Below are 21,898 nucleotides of genomic sequence, written 5' to 3'. Positions count from 1 at the left end.
CCACTTTTTTGTTCCTCGAATTTCGACGAATTATAGTTTTTGCGTACTCCAGAGATCATACAATGCAAAAACTTTTACAAAAATGTCGTTTCGACAAACGAGATAATGTGAAAAAGACACTGGAAAATTTCTGGAAAGGGAAGGAACTTTGAATGTAGGTGGCCGAAATTGGCCGCCAAAACTGTGTCTACATTTTCATTTATTTTAAAATGGAATAAGAATGATTTGTGTGAAAATGAAGATGATTAACTGCGTATAAAGTCCCAAGCAACACTCCTTAAAAAAGAAGGAATAAAAAAAATCAATTTGTATTAAAAATATTACATTTCAAACTTGAGACTTTTGCGCTTGCACGCAACTATGCCGAAATTTGGCACAGTTACCCTATTTACATTTTATTAAATACTTTAAATAAATTTCAAGATTTTGATAAAAGTGTCAATAAGGGTTCCCTGTCGAAGAAGTGTTCCTTCGACCCTATGACCAAGAAAATTAATAGAAAGAGACGTTTTCTGAGCTGATCCTAATGCGATGAAATGAGAGAAAATGACCTCAGAATTATTGCCAGGAGTGTCCTAGGGAAAACATCTAGCTAGGCACATTCTCATCTTCCAATAACTTTTTCTCTATTCTCCTCATTTATCCATTAATAATTTATTTACCTACCATTCATGGTATTTATATTATGAATATTTCATATATTTATTTCAATACCTTGAGATGGAAACAAGAAAAACAGTTGCAGATTGATTTTCTTTGCGGAATAAGAAAGAAAATTGGCCAATGGAAAATTTCATTCCGAAAAAAATATTGTCAATAAAGACTAAACTAATTTTCCGGACGAAATCGAAAAAAGGGAATGTAGTAGAAATAAATAAAATTCCATTTCATTCAGAATTTCTCATTCTTCGCCAATGGATAATGGGGGACTCTTGGTGTACAAATGTGAATTGCTGGGGTAATTTAACACTCTATTAAATTGGATTGTTGGGAAAAGGCTGTTTAATGAAAAATTTTTGACTTTGCCGAGAGATGAAATTGCGTGTGAAAAAGGTGTCAAGAGGAGGGGGCGGGGCATAAAATGAAAATGGAATGTAAAGGTGAAAAAATTATGTAAGTTTCCTTTTTGCTCAACATAATTTTTTTTTCTCTTTTTCTCTCTCTGTGGAGATAAATAGAAAAACTTTTTTTTCTACTTTTTCTTTCCGTCTAAAGTTACGATTTTTTTATACACCCACAAAAACATTTTTTTTTCTTAGTAAAATTTATCACTCTCGAGACTACAAGTGTCTTCTTTCTTTTTTTTTCTATTTACAAGTTCAAATAGTTAATATTCGTTGTGCTCTCTCTTTTGAATATTTTCTCACACTTTTCTTTCTATCTCACAAATTTCCTTTTGGTTTTTTTTTGCGTGTGAGGAAAAATTGGGGAAAACTTGAGCAGGATTTTTTCTGTTGCTTTTCTTTTTGAGCTAAATTGAAAGGAAAATGCGTGTTCTTGAGGATTTTTTTTCTTGCCTTCCGCACCCATCACATGTGAGGGAAAATAGAAGGAAAAAAAAAGAATATCAAAACGTGACTTGTGAAATGCTGAGCTTTAATATATAGCTAATTTGTCTTTCTCATGTGCAACCCCTTTTTTGTGCTTGAGAAAATTATGCTCGCACCATATGTAATACTCTATAAATTGTAGGTCAAAGGAGAGTCATTAGCTAGTCGATTTGGGAGAAGAAAAACCCTTACAGGGTAGACCTTCAAAATATAATCCTGTTCTAAATATTCCCCAATTTCCCAATTTTTTTTTTATTTTTCATTTTCATCGAATGTGCGATTTCTCTGCATTAGAATATATCTTTTTTATCGGTTTTTCTTTTAAATATTTATCCATCTAGTATGGATATTTTTCAATTTTGAAATTAATACGTATTGCTTCTTAGAATTCACATGATTTTTTTTTCTCAATAATGCTTCGCACTTTTCTTTTTCACTATATTTAGATTGATTTTTTTTCACCACGATGAACTTAATTGTTATGATTTTCACAACCCTTCAGCTTCTATCATAATACAATCCTTCTACCTCCTGAACTTCTGCTCACTGCCACTGTTAATGAATATGAGGAAATTTTGGGGAAGAAAGAGGGATAGATAATTCTTCAAGCAATGATGATATAATGTACACTGAGGAAAAAACAGGGGTACGATTAACCTTTTTTTCCTCATAACTCTAACACTTTTTACGTGTAAAAATATATCAACATTTTTTAATGTTAATTTTACACATTTTTAAGGGTAAAATTAACATGAAATAGGGTAACTTTAATCCCTAATACACCTAAAAAGCATAATATTTACACCGATTTCGGATCAATACTGTATAGTAAAATAAACATTTCCGGAATTTTATTTTACCTTTCTCGGATTTCTCTCAGAGTATAGATAAATTAAATAGATAAATTTATCTTTGGCATTGAAATTCTTATGGTTCTTTTCCAATGAAAATTGGAAATCTATCTCCAAAAAATTTTTTAGCACATGATTATTCTCTTGTGCTTCTGTATTATCAACTTTTCTTTGTATTGGTTCATATCTCGACTGTTTTTCTTAATTCTCGTTATGTTTCAAAACCACCAAATAGTCGTGACAGGAACCAACTCAAAAAAGTCTATTGTACATAAAGCACATGAGGACAGTCATGTACTAAAAAAGTCCAAGTGAAAGATTTCCGTTTTTTATTGAAATACAGTAGACTTTCGTTCAATCGGCTCTTTTTCAATCGGGCGAAAAATTTTCTTGACAATTTTCACGTTTAATTATGAAGCTAATTTGCTCAAATTCGCTGTGGTTCTTCCTATTTTATCGTGATTCTTTATAATTGAGCGCCTTTTGTGGAATTTACAAAGGCTTTGACGCCCAAATCCATCGATAAACCGGATGACATTTTGCCCCAAATGCTCAATTGAGAGAGAGTCTACTGTAACACATTATCCCTGCATTCAGACGTAATCTTTCGAAGTTTTTGTTCAAACCGTTTGTTAGAACCGTTAAGGAAAAGAGGCCGGATAGCCCAAAGACAACAGGCGGGGATGTGTACATTGGCCACTAGTAATTCTCCCAGAACCAGAACCCTCAGCGCTCCTCCTAGCCTGTGTCTTCACCTCCTGACGGTTTAACATTAACACGAACTGAAGTCTCATCGGCTAACTTCGCTGAGATACTCCTCTCCGTATAGTAGATTTCTTTTTAAGTATAAGGGCGTTAGGAGCGCTCTTAAGGAGAACCAGTGCCACATTCGGGGCATTAATGATGTTAATTTGAATATCAACAGGAGGTTTAACTTTTGGGGAGAAGCTAGTGCTAACACGTTTTATACGTTTTTTGTTCGAACTCAAAGTGAGAGCAATATAATCCATTGATTTTGAAATAAGGTAGCGTGGGGTAGTCTCATGTAGATGAACTTATTTTTCAAGAATCATTTTCCAAGAAATTGAATCGTATTCGAACAATCTAAGTTCGACTTTCTTCTGGGGGGCTGTGTGATAAGAGTAAGAGATATCGACATCGGGTTTTCGGTGACCCCCCCATTAGTCGTTATTATTTAGAACCTGTTGACTGCAACATTATTTAGAACCATTTTTCTCCTTTGCTTCAGCTCCATATACTCCCCTTCTAAAATGATTTTCTGTCTTTTATTTTCAAAATTGCCCTGCAGATCACTTTCATTTTCGAGGATGTTTGGAAACTAGTCTGGAAAATTTGCCGTTTTAATTTGATCGGTTTTGTATTTAATTGAAGTAATTCGAAGTAATTTTACTTGTTAAATCTATAAGCCAAACGGTAAGAGATGTCGACTTGGGATTATCAATGTTGTTTTCTTAGACTCACTTTAAAGCCAAGCTAAACCAGCTCGAAAATCCATCGGAAGCCTAAAGGGAAAATTCACGTATTCGCCGCTTTAACGTTGATTGTTCTGTTATTTCGAATTTCGGTATACTTGACACTTCAATTGTCAACAATGTCAAAAACAGTGAGTAAATTTGCTGTAAAAAGAGAATTTTAGTGTAGTTTTGTGGAATTTAAGGATGTCAGAACGTTTTAATTGCAATTTTAATCAAATAAATGTCTTTTTCATGAAATTTCTCACTTTTATGTAAATGTCGGTTTAAACTTTCGAATTTCGAACGAGTTGTTAGGTTAGTTCTCTTTGATATACCCTTGAGAAAAACCTCAACCAGAAGGAACCTTCAAATCGGTAAGATTATTACTGAACGAGAGGATTCTTCATACACTGAGAAAAAATGGGGATGCGATTAACTTTTTTTCCTCAGAACTTTAACACTTTTTAGGTGTAAAAATATATCAACATTTTTTAATGTTAATTTTACACCTTTTTAACGATTTACAGCGATTTCGGATCAATACTGCAAGGTAAAATAAATATTTCCGGAATGTTATTTTAATTTTTTCTGATTTCTCTCAGTGTATTCACAACTGGTGCTTGATTCTCCAATAGTGTCTTAGGTAAAAGGTAATTTGAATTCTATTTACACAAAAAGTAGTCGATGTTCGAAAAATTCAAAATCATATTCGAATTTTCAAAATAAATTCGAAGTTGTTAAAAGGAGAATTATAATGAAATGAGCTTTGTTGCTTTGATTTTCCACTCGAGACACTTAGAAATTCGAACAGGCAGTACTTCGAGCACCATGCCGGATGAAACGAGATGTCAGTCTTTGACATTCAAAGCCGATCTTCAAATTTTTTAAACTCTAGCCATGACTGGAGCATTTCTCTTTCGAAAATGTTTTCAATGAATTCATTTTTGAAATATAAGCGACATCCACAATTTCGAATAATGTTCGAATAGGATTCTGCTCGATTTCTCAATTTCGAATAATTACATCTGAACGGAAGGAATTTTTGTTATTCTCTTCAAACTTTTCAGTCTCCGATTTCATGCTATGGTAAACCTCTTTAAAATTGACAACATTTTCCTCTGTCCTTTTTAAATAAAAAAAAACACCAAACTAATTCTATATGACGTAAAACAATGTTTTCATTGCATTTTCGTCTCATTTTTCGATAGACAAAGAACAAACTATGCTTCATTGAAAATAATCCAAATATTTGACCTACATAGAGATATACATAAATGTATATAAAGGTACAATGTATAAAAAATGTGAAACATTAATAGAGATATTGAATGGAAGTTTACACGCAATACTATACTATGAGAAAAAAACAGAACAATGTAATTTGATTATGGATATGACAATGATATGAAAATCATCCTTTTACTTGAGGCTATAAAGGAAAAGGTTACATCAATTTTTCCGGGTTAATTTTTTTAAAATGTATTTTTAGGTTTTTTTTTAATAATAACACGCGCTGTGTAAATTAAAAATTCAAATTGAAACAGTATTTGCATTATGTTTTTTGCCCTTTTATCATCATTGCTTGGGGATTTCTATCTCCTCTTTGGAATAAGTAACCATGTGCAATTTTGGGGCAGCAAGTGTGACTGGTTGATGGGGATTGTGACACTAATAAATTACCGCGCATAAGTTTAATGTGGCTCACTCACCTCGACGAAGTGTAACAGCAGTGGCAAGAAGGAGTCTTGGCGGTTGCTGTCGCGACTCCGGCAGCTACACCGAAGTCTCGATCTCCTGTCAACAGAAGCTGTCCTTGGCGGGCGTGTCGATGAAGATGGGCGGCAGTGCATGCGGAGGCAGGTGATGGTGATGATGTGCTGCCAGATGGGGCGGAAATCTGCCATTGGCATCCGCATGAGCATCATAGTGCTGCTTCACTTCGATCTTTTTACGCTTGGCACACGCTGCCAGACCCGCCGTCAGCGACAGCAACAGCGTGAATGTGGCCGCCGCGATGCCCACGTACAGTGGAGACAGAGGCAGGTTTATGTCACACTCCACGGAACTTTCATCCTGTCCCGACGGACAGTGATTGACTCCGTCGCACCAGAGTTCCGGCGCAATGCAGGCCTGAGAGTATCATAATACTCGTAAGATACAATATCAAATGGCAATTCACTAATCCGAAGAGTACGCAGACATAATCCAACCGACTAACGAATAATCCAGGGATATATTTTACTCAATACCGAATAACATTCAAATAATCTTTAAATAAATCTGATACGAATAATAATCTGAGTAAATTTCAATTACTCTGGTTATCGATTAAACATTAAATTACAGATAATAAAACCGTATTATAGTTAGATAGACAGAGGATAACATTTAAAATAAATAAATAAAATTAATTTAAAAAATTTAATAACGGTAGAACACAAGCATTGAACTCATTAAATGTTTGTTGAGAGTGAGCAGGTTTTGGTCAGCTTTTTATTGCTTCCGCATTTATTTTGGTATAAATAAACTATAATAAAGTTAAATCTTAATTGTAATTATATTTAAAAATAAACAGCATATTAAAATAAGGGCGTAGCGAAACAAGGGCAGTCCCCTCTCTTTCCAATGTTTAATAATTAGAAAAAAACAATAAGACTAAAAATAATCAAGAACTTCAAGCTTTAGCTCACTTTAAGATCATTCTCACCAAAGAAAGCGTTTTTACCGTTTCTGAAAGATCTCTTGTTGAATCTTATAATGTTTCCAAAAAACCCGAAATCATTCAATTTGGATTAAAAATGGATTTATTGTGAATTTATTGAAAAAATCTTTCACAAAATCTAATTATAAACTTCAAATAGGTTTTTGGAAGCTTTTTGGTAGCTTTTGATCAACTTTCTTCAAAGAATGTTTACAATGTTGATTTGGAAGACCTTTCAGGAAATCTCTCAAGCTTTCCACATCTGACTCCAAAAATAATTAAAATTGTTTTAGTATTGATTTTTGTGAACTTCTGTAAGAAACTATCAAAAAAAAAAATTTTGAGGCTCTAATCTAAAGATTATTTTTTAATTAATTTTTTCATGAATTTTCCTGCATTTTTCTTCAAGAAAGCTTTTTTTTGTTAGCTTTGGCAAGCTTCCAGCTTATGAAATCTACAAGGCGCATTAAGATTGGGGTTGAATTAGATTCCTTAACATGATAAAATAAAGAACATTTTTTATCGCAATTTCCATCATTTGAAAATGTTTTCTAAAATCTGAGATCCAAAAAATCAAAGTGAAAGTGAATTTATAATAAATTTTAGATTAACATTTATTTAATCACAAAAATAAGGTTATCAATTTAAAAACTAAATTAAAATTAGAGATATTTCAGGATCCAGGATTTACAGCCGCTAAAAAACTGCCATTACCGGGAATTGAATTAAATAAAGTGACGCCCTTTACAATGAGTGATCGATAGACGTTCTTTGAACCTTAGGACCCAACTCAGGGTGATCTTCGAGAGTATTTAAGCTTCAAGATTTGGCAGTAAATGGTTAATGTAAAGGAAATCTATGCAAAAGACCTCTAAACGATTATCCTAAGAACTAGGTGTATCACAGTTTGAAATAAAATATTACGAGTGAGAGCCTAATTTTACGAGCAAAATATTCTCAATGATCAGCTTGAATCTATTTGGGCCCTTAGGAAATATGAGTTCTTAAACACTGGTCGAATCGCCCTCCCCCTATCAATTTTCAATTTTAATACAATTCGAACCAATTAAAATCATCAAAATTGATTTTTTAAGTTAAGTTTCTAAACGTTTTTTAAAGAACGTTTCTTATAGGTTATAATGCTCAAGATGAAAGCACAATTTCCTAAAAGAAAAGCTATTCAAATCCACGAGAACGTTTTTTTACTTTTGTCTAAATCTAAATCTTTTAAAATCATCAAATAAATGAATCATGAAATGAATCAAATAGCAGGATTTTCTCAAAGCCCAGTTCCTAAGTGAAGTTTTTTTTACAGAATTACTAAAAATTAAGGTCATAGCCCTAGTAAAGGATTTTAACACTAAACCTACCGATTGTTTTTGTTCGTTTTTCGGTTAAATGACAAACCGTGGTAGGGTAGGATACTCAACAAATTTGTTTTGGAAAAGAGCAAAAAATTAAAATTTAAACACTGAAAAATATATTACATGCATATTTTAAGAAATTAATAAAGTTTGATAGTGACATTGCACCTTTTAAATTTGTATTAATTTTAAACCGATCATTTTGACCGTGTCTTGGTAGGTTTAGTGTTAATGACTTTTCTATAAACTCAAATTTATAGAGATTAAATTAAAATTATTTTAGAGAATATTGTTGTTTTTTTCGATCAAAAAATGTTTCTTAAGGGGATATTATATCCAAAAACATTTCCTCAAATACCCAATTGACATTATTTCAAATTTGGCCCTTTTCCTTAAAATCATGAATGAATAACCCAGAATTGCCTCATCTTTCCGTAGAAAATTATGAAATGGAAATTAAATAACATAAAATCATTTAATTATTTATAATTATCATGAATGACGTGTTTAAGGATTCAAAACATTCAAAACAATTTTAAAATTGTAAACTTGATAACTAGAGGTATAACATTACTTTAGGTCATTAAGAGGTCGTAAAAACGTGTTTAAAACGTATTTAATGGTACGTCAGTATAATTTAATATAATACTTATATTTAATAAAGGGTTTGATTCAATAGGTTCTAAAACCTCAAACTGGGGTAAATTGTTTCAATATTAATGAATATATGCGAGTTTCTTACCTGCAATTCCGTGCATTTGTGGTGGCATCCAATTGCCGGATAGACTTCCATCCAGGCAAACTTGTACTCCATGTTATCAATCCCAGACTTCCATGGTGATCTGTACTCTACCACAAGACTTCGTGATAATTCCACAGGGCTGTACTCAAAAGCACTATCCCAGCCATCTGAGAAGGCCACCACGTCATTACCACTCGTTGGGCACAAATCCCGTTGGTAGCCAGGATTATTGGTGGAATAAACAGTGATCCTGGCATCAGTTGGACAAGGTGCCACTGATTGCATCACCGTAGGCATCCAAAAGCCTTTCAGCTTCAGCACCAGATATCCTTCGGGAGTTTCTGGTTCCAACAGCCATGGTTGGATAAGTGGAGCACATTCTGAGGCTGAGAGGGAAGCATTTCCACTGCGACCCTTCAACCGTCTCATGCTCCAGTCAGTGGCACAACCATCAGCTGTGAACTCGTACCTGAAACATTTAAGGAAAGATCTCTCAGATGCAAAAGATCCTTCCTTGACAATATTTTCCCAGTAAACTCACCTTCCTTCGAAATAGAAATCCCGGAAGTCCTGATCCACACTCATACTGTGCGTATTAAACTGCACCTCAACTACATTGGCAGCCAGGGGAGCCAGGATTAAAGACCTGGACACATCTGAGCAAATACAGTCTCGTGGAAGGGGTCCCACGTCCAGCCAGGGCACTTCACCGATCCGAAGGTCAGCTACAGGACCTCCATGGTGGTCACAGTGCCAGCGTCCAGAACGATTCTGGACATTCTGGCAGGATCGGCCACCAAAACGGGCACGTGTGATGGTCAGTCTTAAATGAGAAAAAGGGAATTGCACTGCAATATTTCCCAATTTCACAATAAATTCTTCAAAATAAGATGTAACGCAAAATTAAAAATATTACCCAAGTTTTATTTGCCAAAAACAACCACTCCAACCACTCAACTTCTAATCCCTTTCTACTTTTGAGAAACATCCTCAGGATCTTCGTATTTCCCATTCCTCTTGAACTTCTTCTTCGACGACAATCTTGATTGAAAATTGTGTGCGATATCGAAAAGTTTGTTTTTTTTTTCTTTTGCTTGGAGAATATTTCTTGCTTTCGCAAAAAGCCCAATTTTCTCCCCAAACACACCAAAAAAAGGGACGACAAAATGTATAGAGTTGGAAAATATAGAAGAAGATTTTCATGAATAAATAAAATATATATCTGAAGCGTGGCCCCCCACATTAATTCTAATATATTCCAAGATTTCCGACTTATGGAAATTTTTAATGCATCCCTCGGGATATTACCAACATTTTCCCATTTATCACAATTTTGATAAAGTTGCAAATACAGAAGTGTAGGGCAAAAGGGGGGAAAACCCAGTGAAAACTTTCTATTCAGACTCACTTTGCCAAGTATGACTATACCGCCCTTTCTTGCCATTTACACTACACCATCATTCGTATCCCAAGGGGGATTTATATCTTGTTGAAAAATTCGCTACCACAAAGGCAATCGACATAACTTGATTCCACTTACAAAAAATATTTTGGATGGATTAGAATAGTTTGAAAATTTCTTGGAATTATTGTGGAGACATTATCAAAATTTCAAGGTTGCTGAAAATCCTTATCTTAAAGATTTTTTATTACTCAAAGTTCAAAGACATATTGAGCCCAAACAGAAGTAGATTTTGATTCTTCAATAGTGTCTTGGATGAAAGGTAAATGGAACTCTATTTGCACAAAAAGTCGTTGATGATCGAAGAATTCAAATTCAATTTCGAATTTTCATACTAAATTTTCGAACAAGGTGAAGAAAATTTATCAAATATCACACTAAAAAGCTGGCAAAAGAGTTACTCAGTGATTATGAAGTGATTAAACACTGGGGTAAGAACAATAAATGTCGTTGTTCTGTTTTTTTCCTCACAACAATGTGAAGACCGTCACATTTTGACACTTGAGCACTTCGAAATTCGAACAGGATGTAACTTCCACCACCTTGCGAAAGTTTAAAAAGTAAAAAAGTCTCTTTTTTGGATCTTCAAATAGATTTTTGAATTTTTCAAAATTTACTTCTGTACGGAAATATTAAATATCTAAATAAGGAAACAGTAAGCTGAGCCACACACCAAGTTGTCTTAAAAATAACTAAAACAAGTTCAATTTGCAATTTTGCCATATATTTGTTATCAATAAGAAACGTAAAAATACGTTTGTACTTTTTCAGAAACATTATTCGTAACATGTTCACTTTATGAGAATTTTTGTTCTTTCATAAATATTTGTTTGTTAATGTTCGTAAACATAAAGAAAGATGTTTGTAAAACTTTGTCATTTGTTCGTCAAGTTTTGCCAAACTAACAAAAATATACGTATAAAAGCTTGCTAAAGAACAAAAAATGCTCGTCAAGTGATCATGTTACGAGCAATATTTGTGAAAATGTACGAACATTTACGAACTTTTAAGTGGGTTATACAATTTACGAATATCTCGTAAGTCCCCAGTAGGAATTCACAAACACTTACGAATAATTTTGCGAAATATTGTGAGGGATTTGCTTCTTATATAGCTAGGCGTAGTGAATTATTCAGGACAGATTCCAAACACCTGTTTCCGAGCGAAAATTTCAGTACGGGAAGCCTTTCAGGCTTTGTACATACTGTAGCTTTGAACATTTCGTTTTTTCCATGCTTCATTAATTAATCTGACCTAATTTTGTTGCGCTCACAGTATGGCACACTGCGCACACTGTATTCTGTAGTAAGTCTATCGTAAAACCCCACCTTATTCACCCAAATGAGCCTGATGCAGAAGAGGGAAACCAAATCATTTGATACCACCTGTATCACCTGTGATACCAATCATCGTTTATGGTGAATCGTCTCATCGTCTCCTCAAAATGAAACTGTCCTAATTGCATTTAATTTGTATCAGCATTTGTTGCTAATGACGCATCATGAAGCGTCGTTTGGTACGATTGTGGATAGAAAGAGAATGCGATTAGAACAGTTTCATTTTGAGGAGACGTCATGTGTGAATGGCGAAGCTTCTGGGCGCATATTCTGCGCTATTCGGGAGTTTCTCACGTGAGAACGAAAATCGAGAAATGTGCATTATTTAAGTGAGGTTTACTCGATTATTCCTTAGTAAACTTAGTGTGTTTCTTGATTTTTGTATTCATGTGATAAACTCCTGAATAGCAAAATGTGCTCACTGGGACTGCAATAACCGTGACAACCCTTACTAGACACGCATATCCCCTTGTTCCTAATAATCGAGTCTCGACGATTCTACGGTTCAGGTTCAATTCGCCTTCCGAGAGAGCATTTGGCTAGGCGAGTCGCCTTGGGGCTAATTGGAAGTTGAATCGAAACCTCTTCTATATACAGAGATGAAACCCTATGTGCTGGACACACTTACGACTTTAGCCGGGAGACTGCTTAACGAAATTGTAATCAAAATAATTATTTGACTAAATTCCCATCAGTTTCCCATTAACTACGCCGTTTCTCGGGTTAAGCCGAAAAACGAATTAGTCAGAAACTGATGGAAATGTAATTTAATCATTATTTTGAATATAATTTCGTTAAACCATTTCTCGGCTTAAGTCGTGTGTGTGTCTATGACTAGGGCATTGTAGGGCATTAGACTTTGAACACTTTGGAGATTGTCCCAATGTTTCCAGCTACTATGTATATGGAAATGGAGTCGTAGGAGTTGAGGACATCTCTTCGTGAAGTAATTTTTGGGGCTTTCCCTCAACCATCTTCAAGCTACATCATCCAAATTAAAACAGAGCTAGGCAATCAGTATGGAAGCTAATGTATTTTTACTCAATGGAAGACATGAATGAGTTTCTTCACGCTCTAGGGTGTATTCAGTCTGTCAGGGTGCAGTTGTTATTCAGGTGGGAGCTCCGCTACCCAAATTCGTAATAATATGTTAACCGGATATAACTTTTTTTTAATTTGCGGGAATAAAACCACAAAAATTTCGAGAGTCTCCCCAAATTAACTTCATAGAAAATCTAGAAAATTATATTTTCACATTTGATCCATCCTTTGCAAATGGATCAAATATAGTCATTCGAGGAGAGATGGAACACCTTTTATATATTCAATATTGCGGATACGTTTTGAATGCGAGACAAAGACGAATCTCACTGGTTTATCATTTGAAGACTCTAAATTTAAGATATCAATATTAGAAAAGCCTAGATGAAAATAGTCACTTTGAAAAATAGGATTTAAAAAAAGTTGCATTTTGAGGCACTCAAAAAAGTGAGAGTGAGATGGAACACTCCTAATTAAAGCAAAATATTTATAGTTTATTTAATTAATTTAGAATAAGAGGGAAGTGATTTTAGACATGAACGCTATTTCATTGAATTTATTGGAGTTTATTTTATTTTTTCAGTATAAATGATTTATTTTGTGGAATATGTGGCTCATATACTTCGATGGCAATTTCGCTGAGTGTATCAAGTTAGTTTTACCAGAAATTTAGGGAAAATAATTTCTAAGATTTTCTTGAAAAGATTTTGAAGAACATTGACCAAAATTCACACAGGAAGTGTTGCCAAAACTATTAAGTTCCATCTCTACCCAACCCTCACACGTATTCTTATGGCGAAATAAAAATTTTTGGCCTTTTTTCAGACATCCAAAAAATTCGATTTCAATTTTCTCGTACAATTTTAAAAATAGAAAGCTGTAACTTGAGGGTTTTTATTAGAATGTTGAAGGGCACAAATAGACCAAATGAGGTGGAGATCGTGCATAGCAAAGTGGTCCATCTTTCCCACTGTTCCAACTCTCCTTGAATGACTATATGATCCATTTTTGAATCAATATGATCCACATTTTTTACCAGTGAGTCATTACAGCTATTAATGTGTAAGGTCCCCCTTTTTGTTATTGTTTTTTCTCACCATTTTTCATAAATTAATTTTATAGATTGATAATTTTGGTATATATTTTTTTATGGATTATTTAGTTTTTAAAGGATTTTCAACATAGGATACTGGTCAAAATAGGCCTAAAGGCCTTAGACCTTAATTAGGGGGGTAGGTATAGGGAAAACAACTGAACAAAAATTGTTCAGTGGTAAATTTCCTATAAGATTTTTATAGTTACAAATTTCTGTAGTCTTATGGAAACCAGTAAAAAAAAAGATAAAGCATCCGTTTTGGGACATTTTGCCCCAGTCGCACCTATATTAAACCGAGGATGAAATTGTACTGAATGTAAAAAAAAACGAACAAATACGAAGAATTAAAGACGAGTATGTCACTGACCTATAAAAATATCACTGAATATTTTTTCACTTTTTAAAATTGTATTGTTAAAATTACCTTATTTTATCATGTATTTCAAGAGTACTTTCACATTTCATATTTCAATAGTCACTCAATATTTTTACTATTGTCCTCAAGATAAATCCCCCTTTATGCACGTTTGAAAAAAAAGGGCCAGACGACTGGCGAAAAGTGCGATTCTTCCTGCATGAAGAAATGTGTTGGTAGGAGAGCATGCAGAGAAAACTTACCTAACACTCTCTCCACGTCGAGCCTCAAATCGAATTGTGCAGGAAATGTTCTCAGATCCGCCACGTCCATAGAAGAATACATTCGTGGGCGACCGGAAGATGCCCCGAGTCGTGGAAATGGAGCGATACAGTCGATTGCATGACTTTGAATGGGACTGCGTGAGGGCTGCTGGTTCTGGGGCGAACAGGGAAGCCTGGAATGGTTGATCCAACGGTGTTCCACCCAGGGATGTGTCCACAAATTCATAGCGCAGCCTAAATGCCGCCACAGGCCCATAGAGTCTTGCTGGGCCACTGGGATTCGGCTTATACTCCATCGTTAGGTCAGATCCACTCGAAAGATAGCTCTCTGCAAAAGGCAATTAGTGAAGTGCTTTTAAGGTATTTTAAGGGGTTTGGGAGAGAGACTTTCTGGAATTTTCCTGGGGAAGAATTCCTCACAAATTTTCCCTCTTTAATAAATTTCCTCATATTACACCAATTTTGGAGTAAACTTTACCAACTTTGATTATTAGAGATACTTGATTACCTTGATATAGTTGAGAAACAAAAAAAATGCAATTTCTCAAGATAGACATAGAATCCTAAAACAAAACATATTTTTAAAATATAATTTAAATAAATTAATGAGAAATTTCCAATTAAATTATGTGACATAGATTTCTTTTTTCTTTATGCAATAGGAAGTTTGTGAATTTTTCTCTTCAGTTTCCACATCAATTTTTTTCTTTCTTTGTCTCACTCATTCTCATTTTTACCAACTCCAAAAATATCCATTGCAGTGCACTCGAGAAAACTTTGACATGTCGAATTTGTGAAAAATTTCTCTACTCTGTTTATTATACCCAACACGATAGAGAGTGTTGAGAGCGGAAAATGCATTTTTCCCTGTCCTTCATTTTTCCCTCTTGTACAGAGTTGTGCAAATTGTTGGGAAAAGATAGAGAAAAAGAAATTTTCTTTTCACCAACTCCAAATAGAACACGATCTGCGTTCTGTTTTATTTGAAAAATTTCACAACTCAGTTAGTTTTTACATCACTTCTTTTTTTTTTTTTAAAACCAAAAAAAAAACCCATTCTTTCAAAGCACAGAAGGAAAACTAAGCGCAACGGCAAAAAAACAATCCTTCAAAACTGTGATATAAAAAAAAACGTATGAAATTGTAAAAAAGATGCTTCAAACCAAAAATATAAATCTGTCTTATGTTCCAGGGAACTTTTCATTTCGCATACCAGATTTCTCTACATATAGAAAAACTTTCATGATGACACTGAGAGTGGAAAATATATCTTGCGCGAACAATTAAATAAGCTCAAAGTGGAAGATGAGGAACAACTTTTCCGCCTCCACCATTGCGGATTGTAAGTTTGCCATCGTGCGGTAACTCAGAAATATTTCATTTAATATGCAAAAACAGCAAAACAAATGTGAATTATAGATACAATAATCATGGTATTATTTTTGCACTAATTGATGGAGAATTCTGCGTCATATTGCTGCTCTACCAATAAATAAATAAATGTGCCTTTTGATAAAGTTTTGTCTCTATATTTGTATCAGTGAAAACCAATTAGTTGCTATAAATAACATTCCATATTTTCTTTATTAAATTTCCAAGAAATTTTAAAGAAACATTGTCAATTTAATTGACATTTATTTGTATCAAATATTGAGAAATTTATAGTAGATGAGGTTTGCTTCTCGAAATTTAAGCTTAAGAATATTTCTATCATAAGGAAATAGAGGTGGAAAAACATCTAGGGGGAACTGGGGCAGTAGTAATCTGGGGTAGTTGTAAACACTGTGATTTTTTTCATTAATTTTAAGACTCCAGAGGATAAAACCCATAAGCATTCATAGATACCATGGGGATGTATGTCCACAGATAAATTGGTCAATAAAATCCTAATATACTTTAAAAATAAAAATCATTTTCCTGAAAATGTTGATATTTCGATTATTTTGATCATTTGGATTTCCACCTGGAAATTAAAAATTGTGTAAAATAATCGAAATGTAGCAATACCAGTTCTTTCCTACATCTTTTAGGATTATATTTATGGATTTACTAGACAAATTGAGATTCTCATTATTTCAAAAGAATTAATAATTGGTCAGAAAACAGCATTTGGGGTAGATGTAACCAGGCAATTTCAATTTCACAAAATGAGTAGGTAAAAGAGCGGGAAATTGACCTTCATGCGAAATATCTATAATTCATAGATTACGAAAAACATTGGTGGCGCTGTGTTCAATAAAAAGTCACATGATGTCAAAATATGGGGAAAATCCATTGAAAAATGTCTTTGATATGCATGCTTTTAGTTTTTTTGCTATTTTAATTATTCTTTGTAAAAAGTGTCGTGATTTTTTGAAAAATATACAGTCTTTATATATCTCTTAAGTAATTAAAATAATCGAAAGTGGTGCAAAGTTAATTTCAAGGGTGGGAAAAAAGGTGTTTACTTCCTCCCCAGAAAGTGGTTACTTCTACCCCAGGTATTTTGTGAAAAGAGAAAAATGCACAGGGACACAAATTTTATTTTTATGGAAAACTCAATTGTTTTCCAGCATCCGCTACCCTCGACGAATTGCCTATACCCAAGGGTAAAACATGAGCTAAGAAATATTTTCCAAAAAATCACGGTGTCCTTGGAAAATCACCTCAAATTCGCATCTATCGAAAATGGTTACATGTGCCCCAGTCTCCCCTAAGCTTTGTGAAATGCTCGAACTCTGGGAGTCGTGACATAATCCATTAGAAAAAAGTACTCTCCCTTCGCACGTTCGTTCTTCGACTTAAAGATTTCTATTAAATATTAGGTAGTTCATTATCAATTAATGATAATTACGTAACAATCGTGTAGAAATATTTTAGGAAAGGTAATAGAAATTCAAATTATTCGAAGGCATGAACGTTCGAAGGAAGAGTACTTCCCCCTTATCCATTAGTGACTATGCTGAGCAACACATGATACGGAATTAGGCAATTTTTGATAATTTATTTCTGAGCAATTGTGGCCTGGAAAGGATTTTTAGTACCTTCAATCCTTCAAAGATGCGGGAAAAATACAGTGGGTGTAAAAAGTTTGTTACGGCTTGTATTTTCAGGAAACCAAGTGGAAAAAAAGATAGAAAAAAAATACTTTTTAAAATTTTTCTTTTTGCAAATTGGTTGCCTGTCATCCGTAGATCTTATATATGTATTTTATAAATTATTATAAATCTTATTTCATATGAAAAATAATTGTTTGTCAAATGTTGATTTTTTTTTGCGTCAAAAGTTTGTTACGTCAATTGGAAAAGTACCTCAAAAAGATGAAATGCGTGCAACTAACTTCTTTTAATACAGTTATATTTTAAAGTTATGTCATTTAATAAGAAAATAGTACATTCGCACTTTTTTTAAAATTTTCAATGGTCAATATATGCATATAAACAAAATGATAAATAATAAGAAATAAAATGTTTTTTGTTAATTTAAAATTTAGGCCAAAATAGCAAGTTACAAAAACTTAAAAGAAGAGAAATTGTTCAGAAACACTCCCGGAATGAATCTTCGTCATAAATTTTCGGTATGGATGGAAAATCTCTACAGGATGCACATAAAATCGCCAAAATTCATTGTGATAAAATATAAGTACATGTGGAAAATGCTACTGGCCAGACCCAGGGTTTGACTCAGAAGGTTTATAACTGCATTGTAAGTATCTCTGATAGTGACCCCATGATATCTGTTCCAAAAATTCAGAATCAGTTGGTTACCGAAGGCATACAGGTCGCTACTGTTACAAAAGTCAATATGAAATTCCAAAAGATCGTGAGAATGTTTGACTGGTCCTTAAAATTTCACGGGTAGGCAAGACTAATGTGGTTAAAATGTTGCAAATTAACTTTTTAACGTGTTTTAAGTAGAAATACAACTTTTTAGTCATATTGGACTTGCTTACCCATGAAATCCCGTAAGTTAGTCAACCATTCTCGACATTTTTTTCAATTTCATCTTGATTTTTGTAATAGTAGCGACCTGTATGTCTTCGGTAATCAACTGACTCTGAATTTATGGAACAGATATCATGGGGTCACTATCAGAGATACTTATAATACAGTTATAAACCTTCTGAGTCAAACCCTGGGTCTGGCCAGTAGCATTTTCCACATATACTTATATTTTATCAACATAAATTTTGACGATTTTATGTACATCCTGTAGGGATTTTCCATCCATACCGAAAATTTATGACGCAGATTCATTCCGGGAGTGTTTCTGAACAATTTCTCTTCTTTTAAATTTTTGTAACTTGCTATTTTGGCCTAAATTTTAAATTAACAAAAAAACATTTTATTTCTTATTATTTATCATTTTGTTTACATGCATATATTGACCTATGAAAATTTTAAAAATGTGTGAATGTACTATTTTCTTATCAAATGACATAACTTTAAAATATAACTGTATTAAAAGAAGTTAGTTGCACGCATTTCATCTTTTTGAGGTACTTTTCCAATTGACGTAACAAACTTTTGACGCAAAAAAAAAAATCAACATTTGGTAAACAATTATTTTTCATATGAAATAAGATTTATAATACTTTATAAAATACATATATAAGATCTACGGATGACAGGCAACCAATTTGCAAAAAGAAAAATTTTAAAAAGTATTTTTTTCTATCTTTTTTTCCACCTGGTTTCCCAAACATACGAGCCGTAACAAACTTTGACACCCACTGTAGTTCGATAGAGGTAAAGCCTCTGGCACATTTTTGAGCTCGGTATAATTTCATGAAATCAAAATTCGTGTCCATTTCTTTCTCAAAAGATTTGCATAAGTTTGTCTGTGCTTGGTAACAGTAAAATCGCATTTCACATTTAGTCATAACCAGTGGCATTCTTTTGTCTAAAGACTACCAGAGGCTAATTGGTTCCCTACTGCCAGGAATTTTAGCCTTAATACGTAGGGCGGAATTTTGAAAATATTTCTAGAGGAAAATTCTGAGTAATTTATCCCGTACTGTTGAGTAATTTCAATTCCGAACTGCAACGTTTGGAATTTATTTAACATATTGGTTTAAAACTCTTCTTGATAACCCTGTGGGGGTGGCCTACGCAAGGGAGCATTATTGCCTTAAGCCCAGTGGGTGGGAAGAACTGTTACTAGAAGTCGTGAAAACAGTCGAGGTCGAGAGTCAATCAGTGAAATAACAATTTGATGAGCTTCGGATTAATCTCTCCCTCTAGCTTCATCTCTTCAGTTGTTCAGAGCCGAAACATTCAATGATCTCTATTTAACAAATTCCAAAATTTATATTGTATTCCCAGTAATCTAGTGCATTGTTCTCATAGCTTAAATGCTATCAAAAGACTATTTGCAAATATATGTTAGTATCAGGTTTATAAATATATTAAATAATATGAAGGCAGGTGTTTACAGTAGACTCTCACTCAATCGGCTCTTTGTCAATCGGGCGAAAAATTTTGTTGACAATTTTCATGTTTATGGCCTCTACACACTAGGAGAAATTTAAAAAAAAAATATCTTTTTAAAGAAAATTTTCTCTATGCTTGTAGGCAAAAACGTCAGAATTGAAAAAAAATCTGACATACTCGGTGGCACTAGTTGAAAATAATAAAAGAAAATTAAAGAAATAAAACGAAAATGCGATAAACGGTGAACAAAAAAAAATGTAGGATTAATTTCTCTTACTGTTTTTTTTGCTCACCATTTATCGAATTTTCGTTTTATTTCTTCAATTTTCTTATATAATTTTCACCTAGTGCCACCGAGAATTAGATAAGGTTATACGGTAATAAAAAATTTATGTAATAATTGCAATTCTTACATTTGCGTAATTCTTAATTGCGTAAATTAACGAGATACGGTAAGGCTACGGCGAGCATTTTATTGTCAATGTGATTCTATCCTTAATTATGAAGCTAATTTGCTCAAATTCGCTGTAGTTCTTCCTATTTTACCGTGATTCTTTATAATTGAGCGCTTTTTGTGGAATTTACAAAGGCTTTGACGTCCAAATCTATCGATAAACCGGCTGACATTTTGCCGCAAATGCCCAATTGAGAGAGAGTCTACTGTACTTCGATAAACTTATGGTTTCCTCAAAATTCCTTGTAAGACAAACTATAACATCGCAATATCTAATACTGAAATTTCACCAAAATTGCTTCATCAACACCGAAAATATTATTTTCGGTCACCAGTCAGGTTATTTTCTTTTATAGCTTGGGTCAGGGTAGAGCGAGAGCAAAGTGCGACCCACTGTTGGAAAACCCTTGACCTCAGCTACAATATACTAAAATTTCATCAAAATTGAAAATAGAAGTTCCGATCAATTCGATATCGCATTTTCAAAAATCGATTTTTCGATTAATTGGGCCTTTGGTTAAATCGGACAAGATTGGGGTGTCAATATGGTTGTAATATGCTACGAGAGTGTTGGAAACGCGACAACGCCAACTAGCGGAATTATTTGAAATTAATATTTTCCAACCCTGTAATTGAGCCCTTCCGGCATTTTGTCTTTCTTTTGGAACTGTGCTTTGTAATGGCGAGACACGTTTTGTGAAGCTCCTAGGATTTCTTATATTTCTTGAGTAAGTCAGCAATTTAAGCGTTTTTATGTAATTCACTCTAATTTGTGACATTGTTTCTTGTGATAGGTGATCGATTTATAGGCATAGAGACGATCTAAAAGACATTTAGATTGATATCTATATTCTGGCGACATTGAAGTTTATAGGTATGGGAAAAGAAGAAGAATTAAGATTAGAGATTTAACAGAAGCTTTATTTCAGATAATTTGCCTTGAGAGAAAAATAGTGAGTGGAAATTAGTTGCTAGAAAGTCCAAGCAGTTAATTCAAAGTAAGAGTTTAGAATAATATTGGGAAAATTAGAATTTAAAGAGGAATTATATTTCAGGAACCACCACTACTTAATACTTAATACTTAATACTTAATACTTAATATTCTTGTAAATAATATAAAAATCGATCAGGCCGTGTCTCGCCAAATTAGACGTCAATAAAAGATTCAAAAATACAGTCCACTTGACACTTTTGACGACGACCACAACATTCTGGTCCATACTCGCCGAATAGACGGCACTGGCGCCTGTGGATTAACTCCTGAGTTCCCTGACGACGACATGGAGGGACTCAGGCGGAGTGAAAGGGCAAATAAGGGTCAGCCACCGAAGCGGCTAGGATTCGGGGATGACTTGACTGAGCTGGAGCTCACAATTGTCCAGACCCAGATGGAAAGGACAAAAAAGGAAATGGAATTGCTCTCTTTGAGGGAAAAGGAACTGTCACTTCGTCATTCGATGGTGATTGAGGCGAAAGCTGCATCTCTGGCAAACATTTCTGCGGATTCCTATGAGGATCTACCTGCCAAGACTTCCACTCCATTGATGAAGCTGGAGAAGTACCCTCTTTTGGACGAGGCCGGCAAGCCAGAAGCCAAAGGAACTGACGAGCCCATCCCGGATGTAGACGACAAAAACATCTTGGGCCAGACGGGCAATGAAAAGGCTACTTTGAAGGATTCCTCAAGTGACGATGAGTTGGAGGGAGTGGTCAATAGATTTCAGCACTTTCAAAAGAAGTTAGACCAGGACATCTTGCGAGAGAGGCTGCAGAG

At 34.0% G+C, this 21,898-nt stretch overlaps 1 protein-coding gene across 3 annotated transcripts in view; it reads right to left on the bottom strand.

Moving 5' to 3' along the window:
• Window positions 1–1,907: 1,907 nt before the first annotated feature.
• The window catches only part of LOC129802670 (uncharacterized), a 154,314-nt gene continuing 134,323 nt past the window's right edge, over window positions 1,908–21,898 (bottom strand). For all 3 annotated transcript variants that reach the window (XM_055848665.1, XM_055848664.1, XM_055848663.1), the window contains 4 exons: window positions 14,238–14,586; window positions 9,225–9,506; window positions 8,684–9,152; window positions 1,908–6,006 (listed from right to left, as the gene is read on the bottom strand). In XM_055848665.1, coding sequence (XP_055704640.1) covers window positions 5,674–6,006; window positions 8,684–9,152; window positions 9,225–9,506; window positions 14,238–14,586 — 1,433 coding nt within the window. In that variant the 3' untranslated portion in view covers window positions 1,908–5,673. The remainder of the gene's footprint in view (window positions 6,007–8,683; window positions 9,153–9,224; window positions 9,507–14,237; window positions 14,587–21,898) is intronic.

This window comes from Phlebotomus papatasi, chromosome 2, assembly GCF_024763615.1.
Source record: "Phlebotomus papatasi isolate M1 chromosome 2, Ppap_2.1, whole genome shotgun sequence".
Lineage (NCBI taxonomy): Eukaryota > Metazoa > Arthropoda > Insecta > Diptera > Psychodidae > Phlebotomus > Phlebotomus papatasi.
Note: the sequence above shows the minus strand (reverse complement) of the source record. Positions and strands in the feature narration are given on the sequence as shown.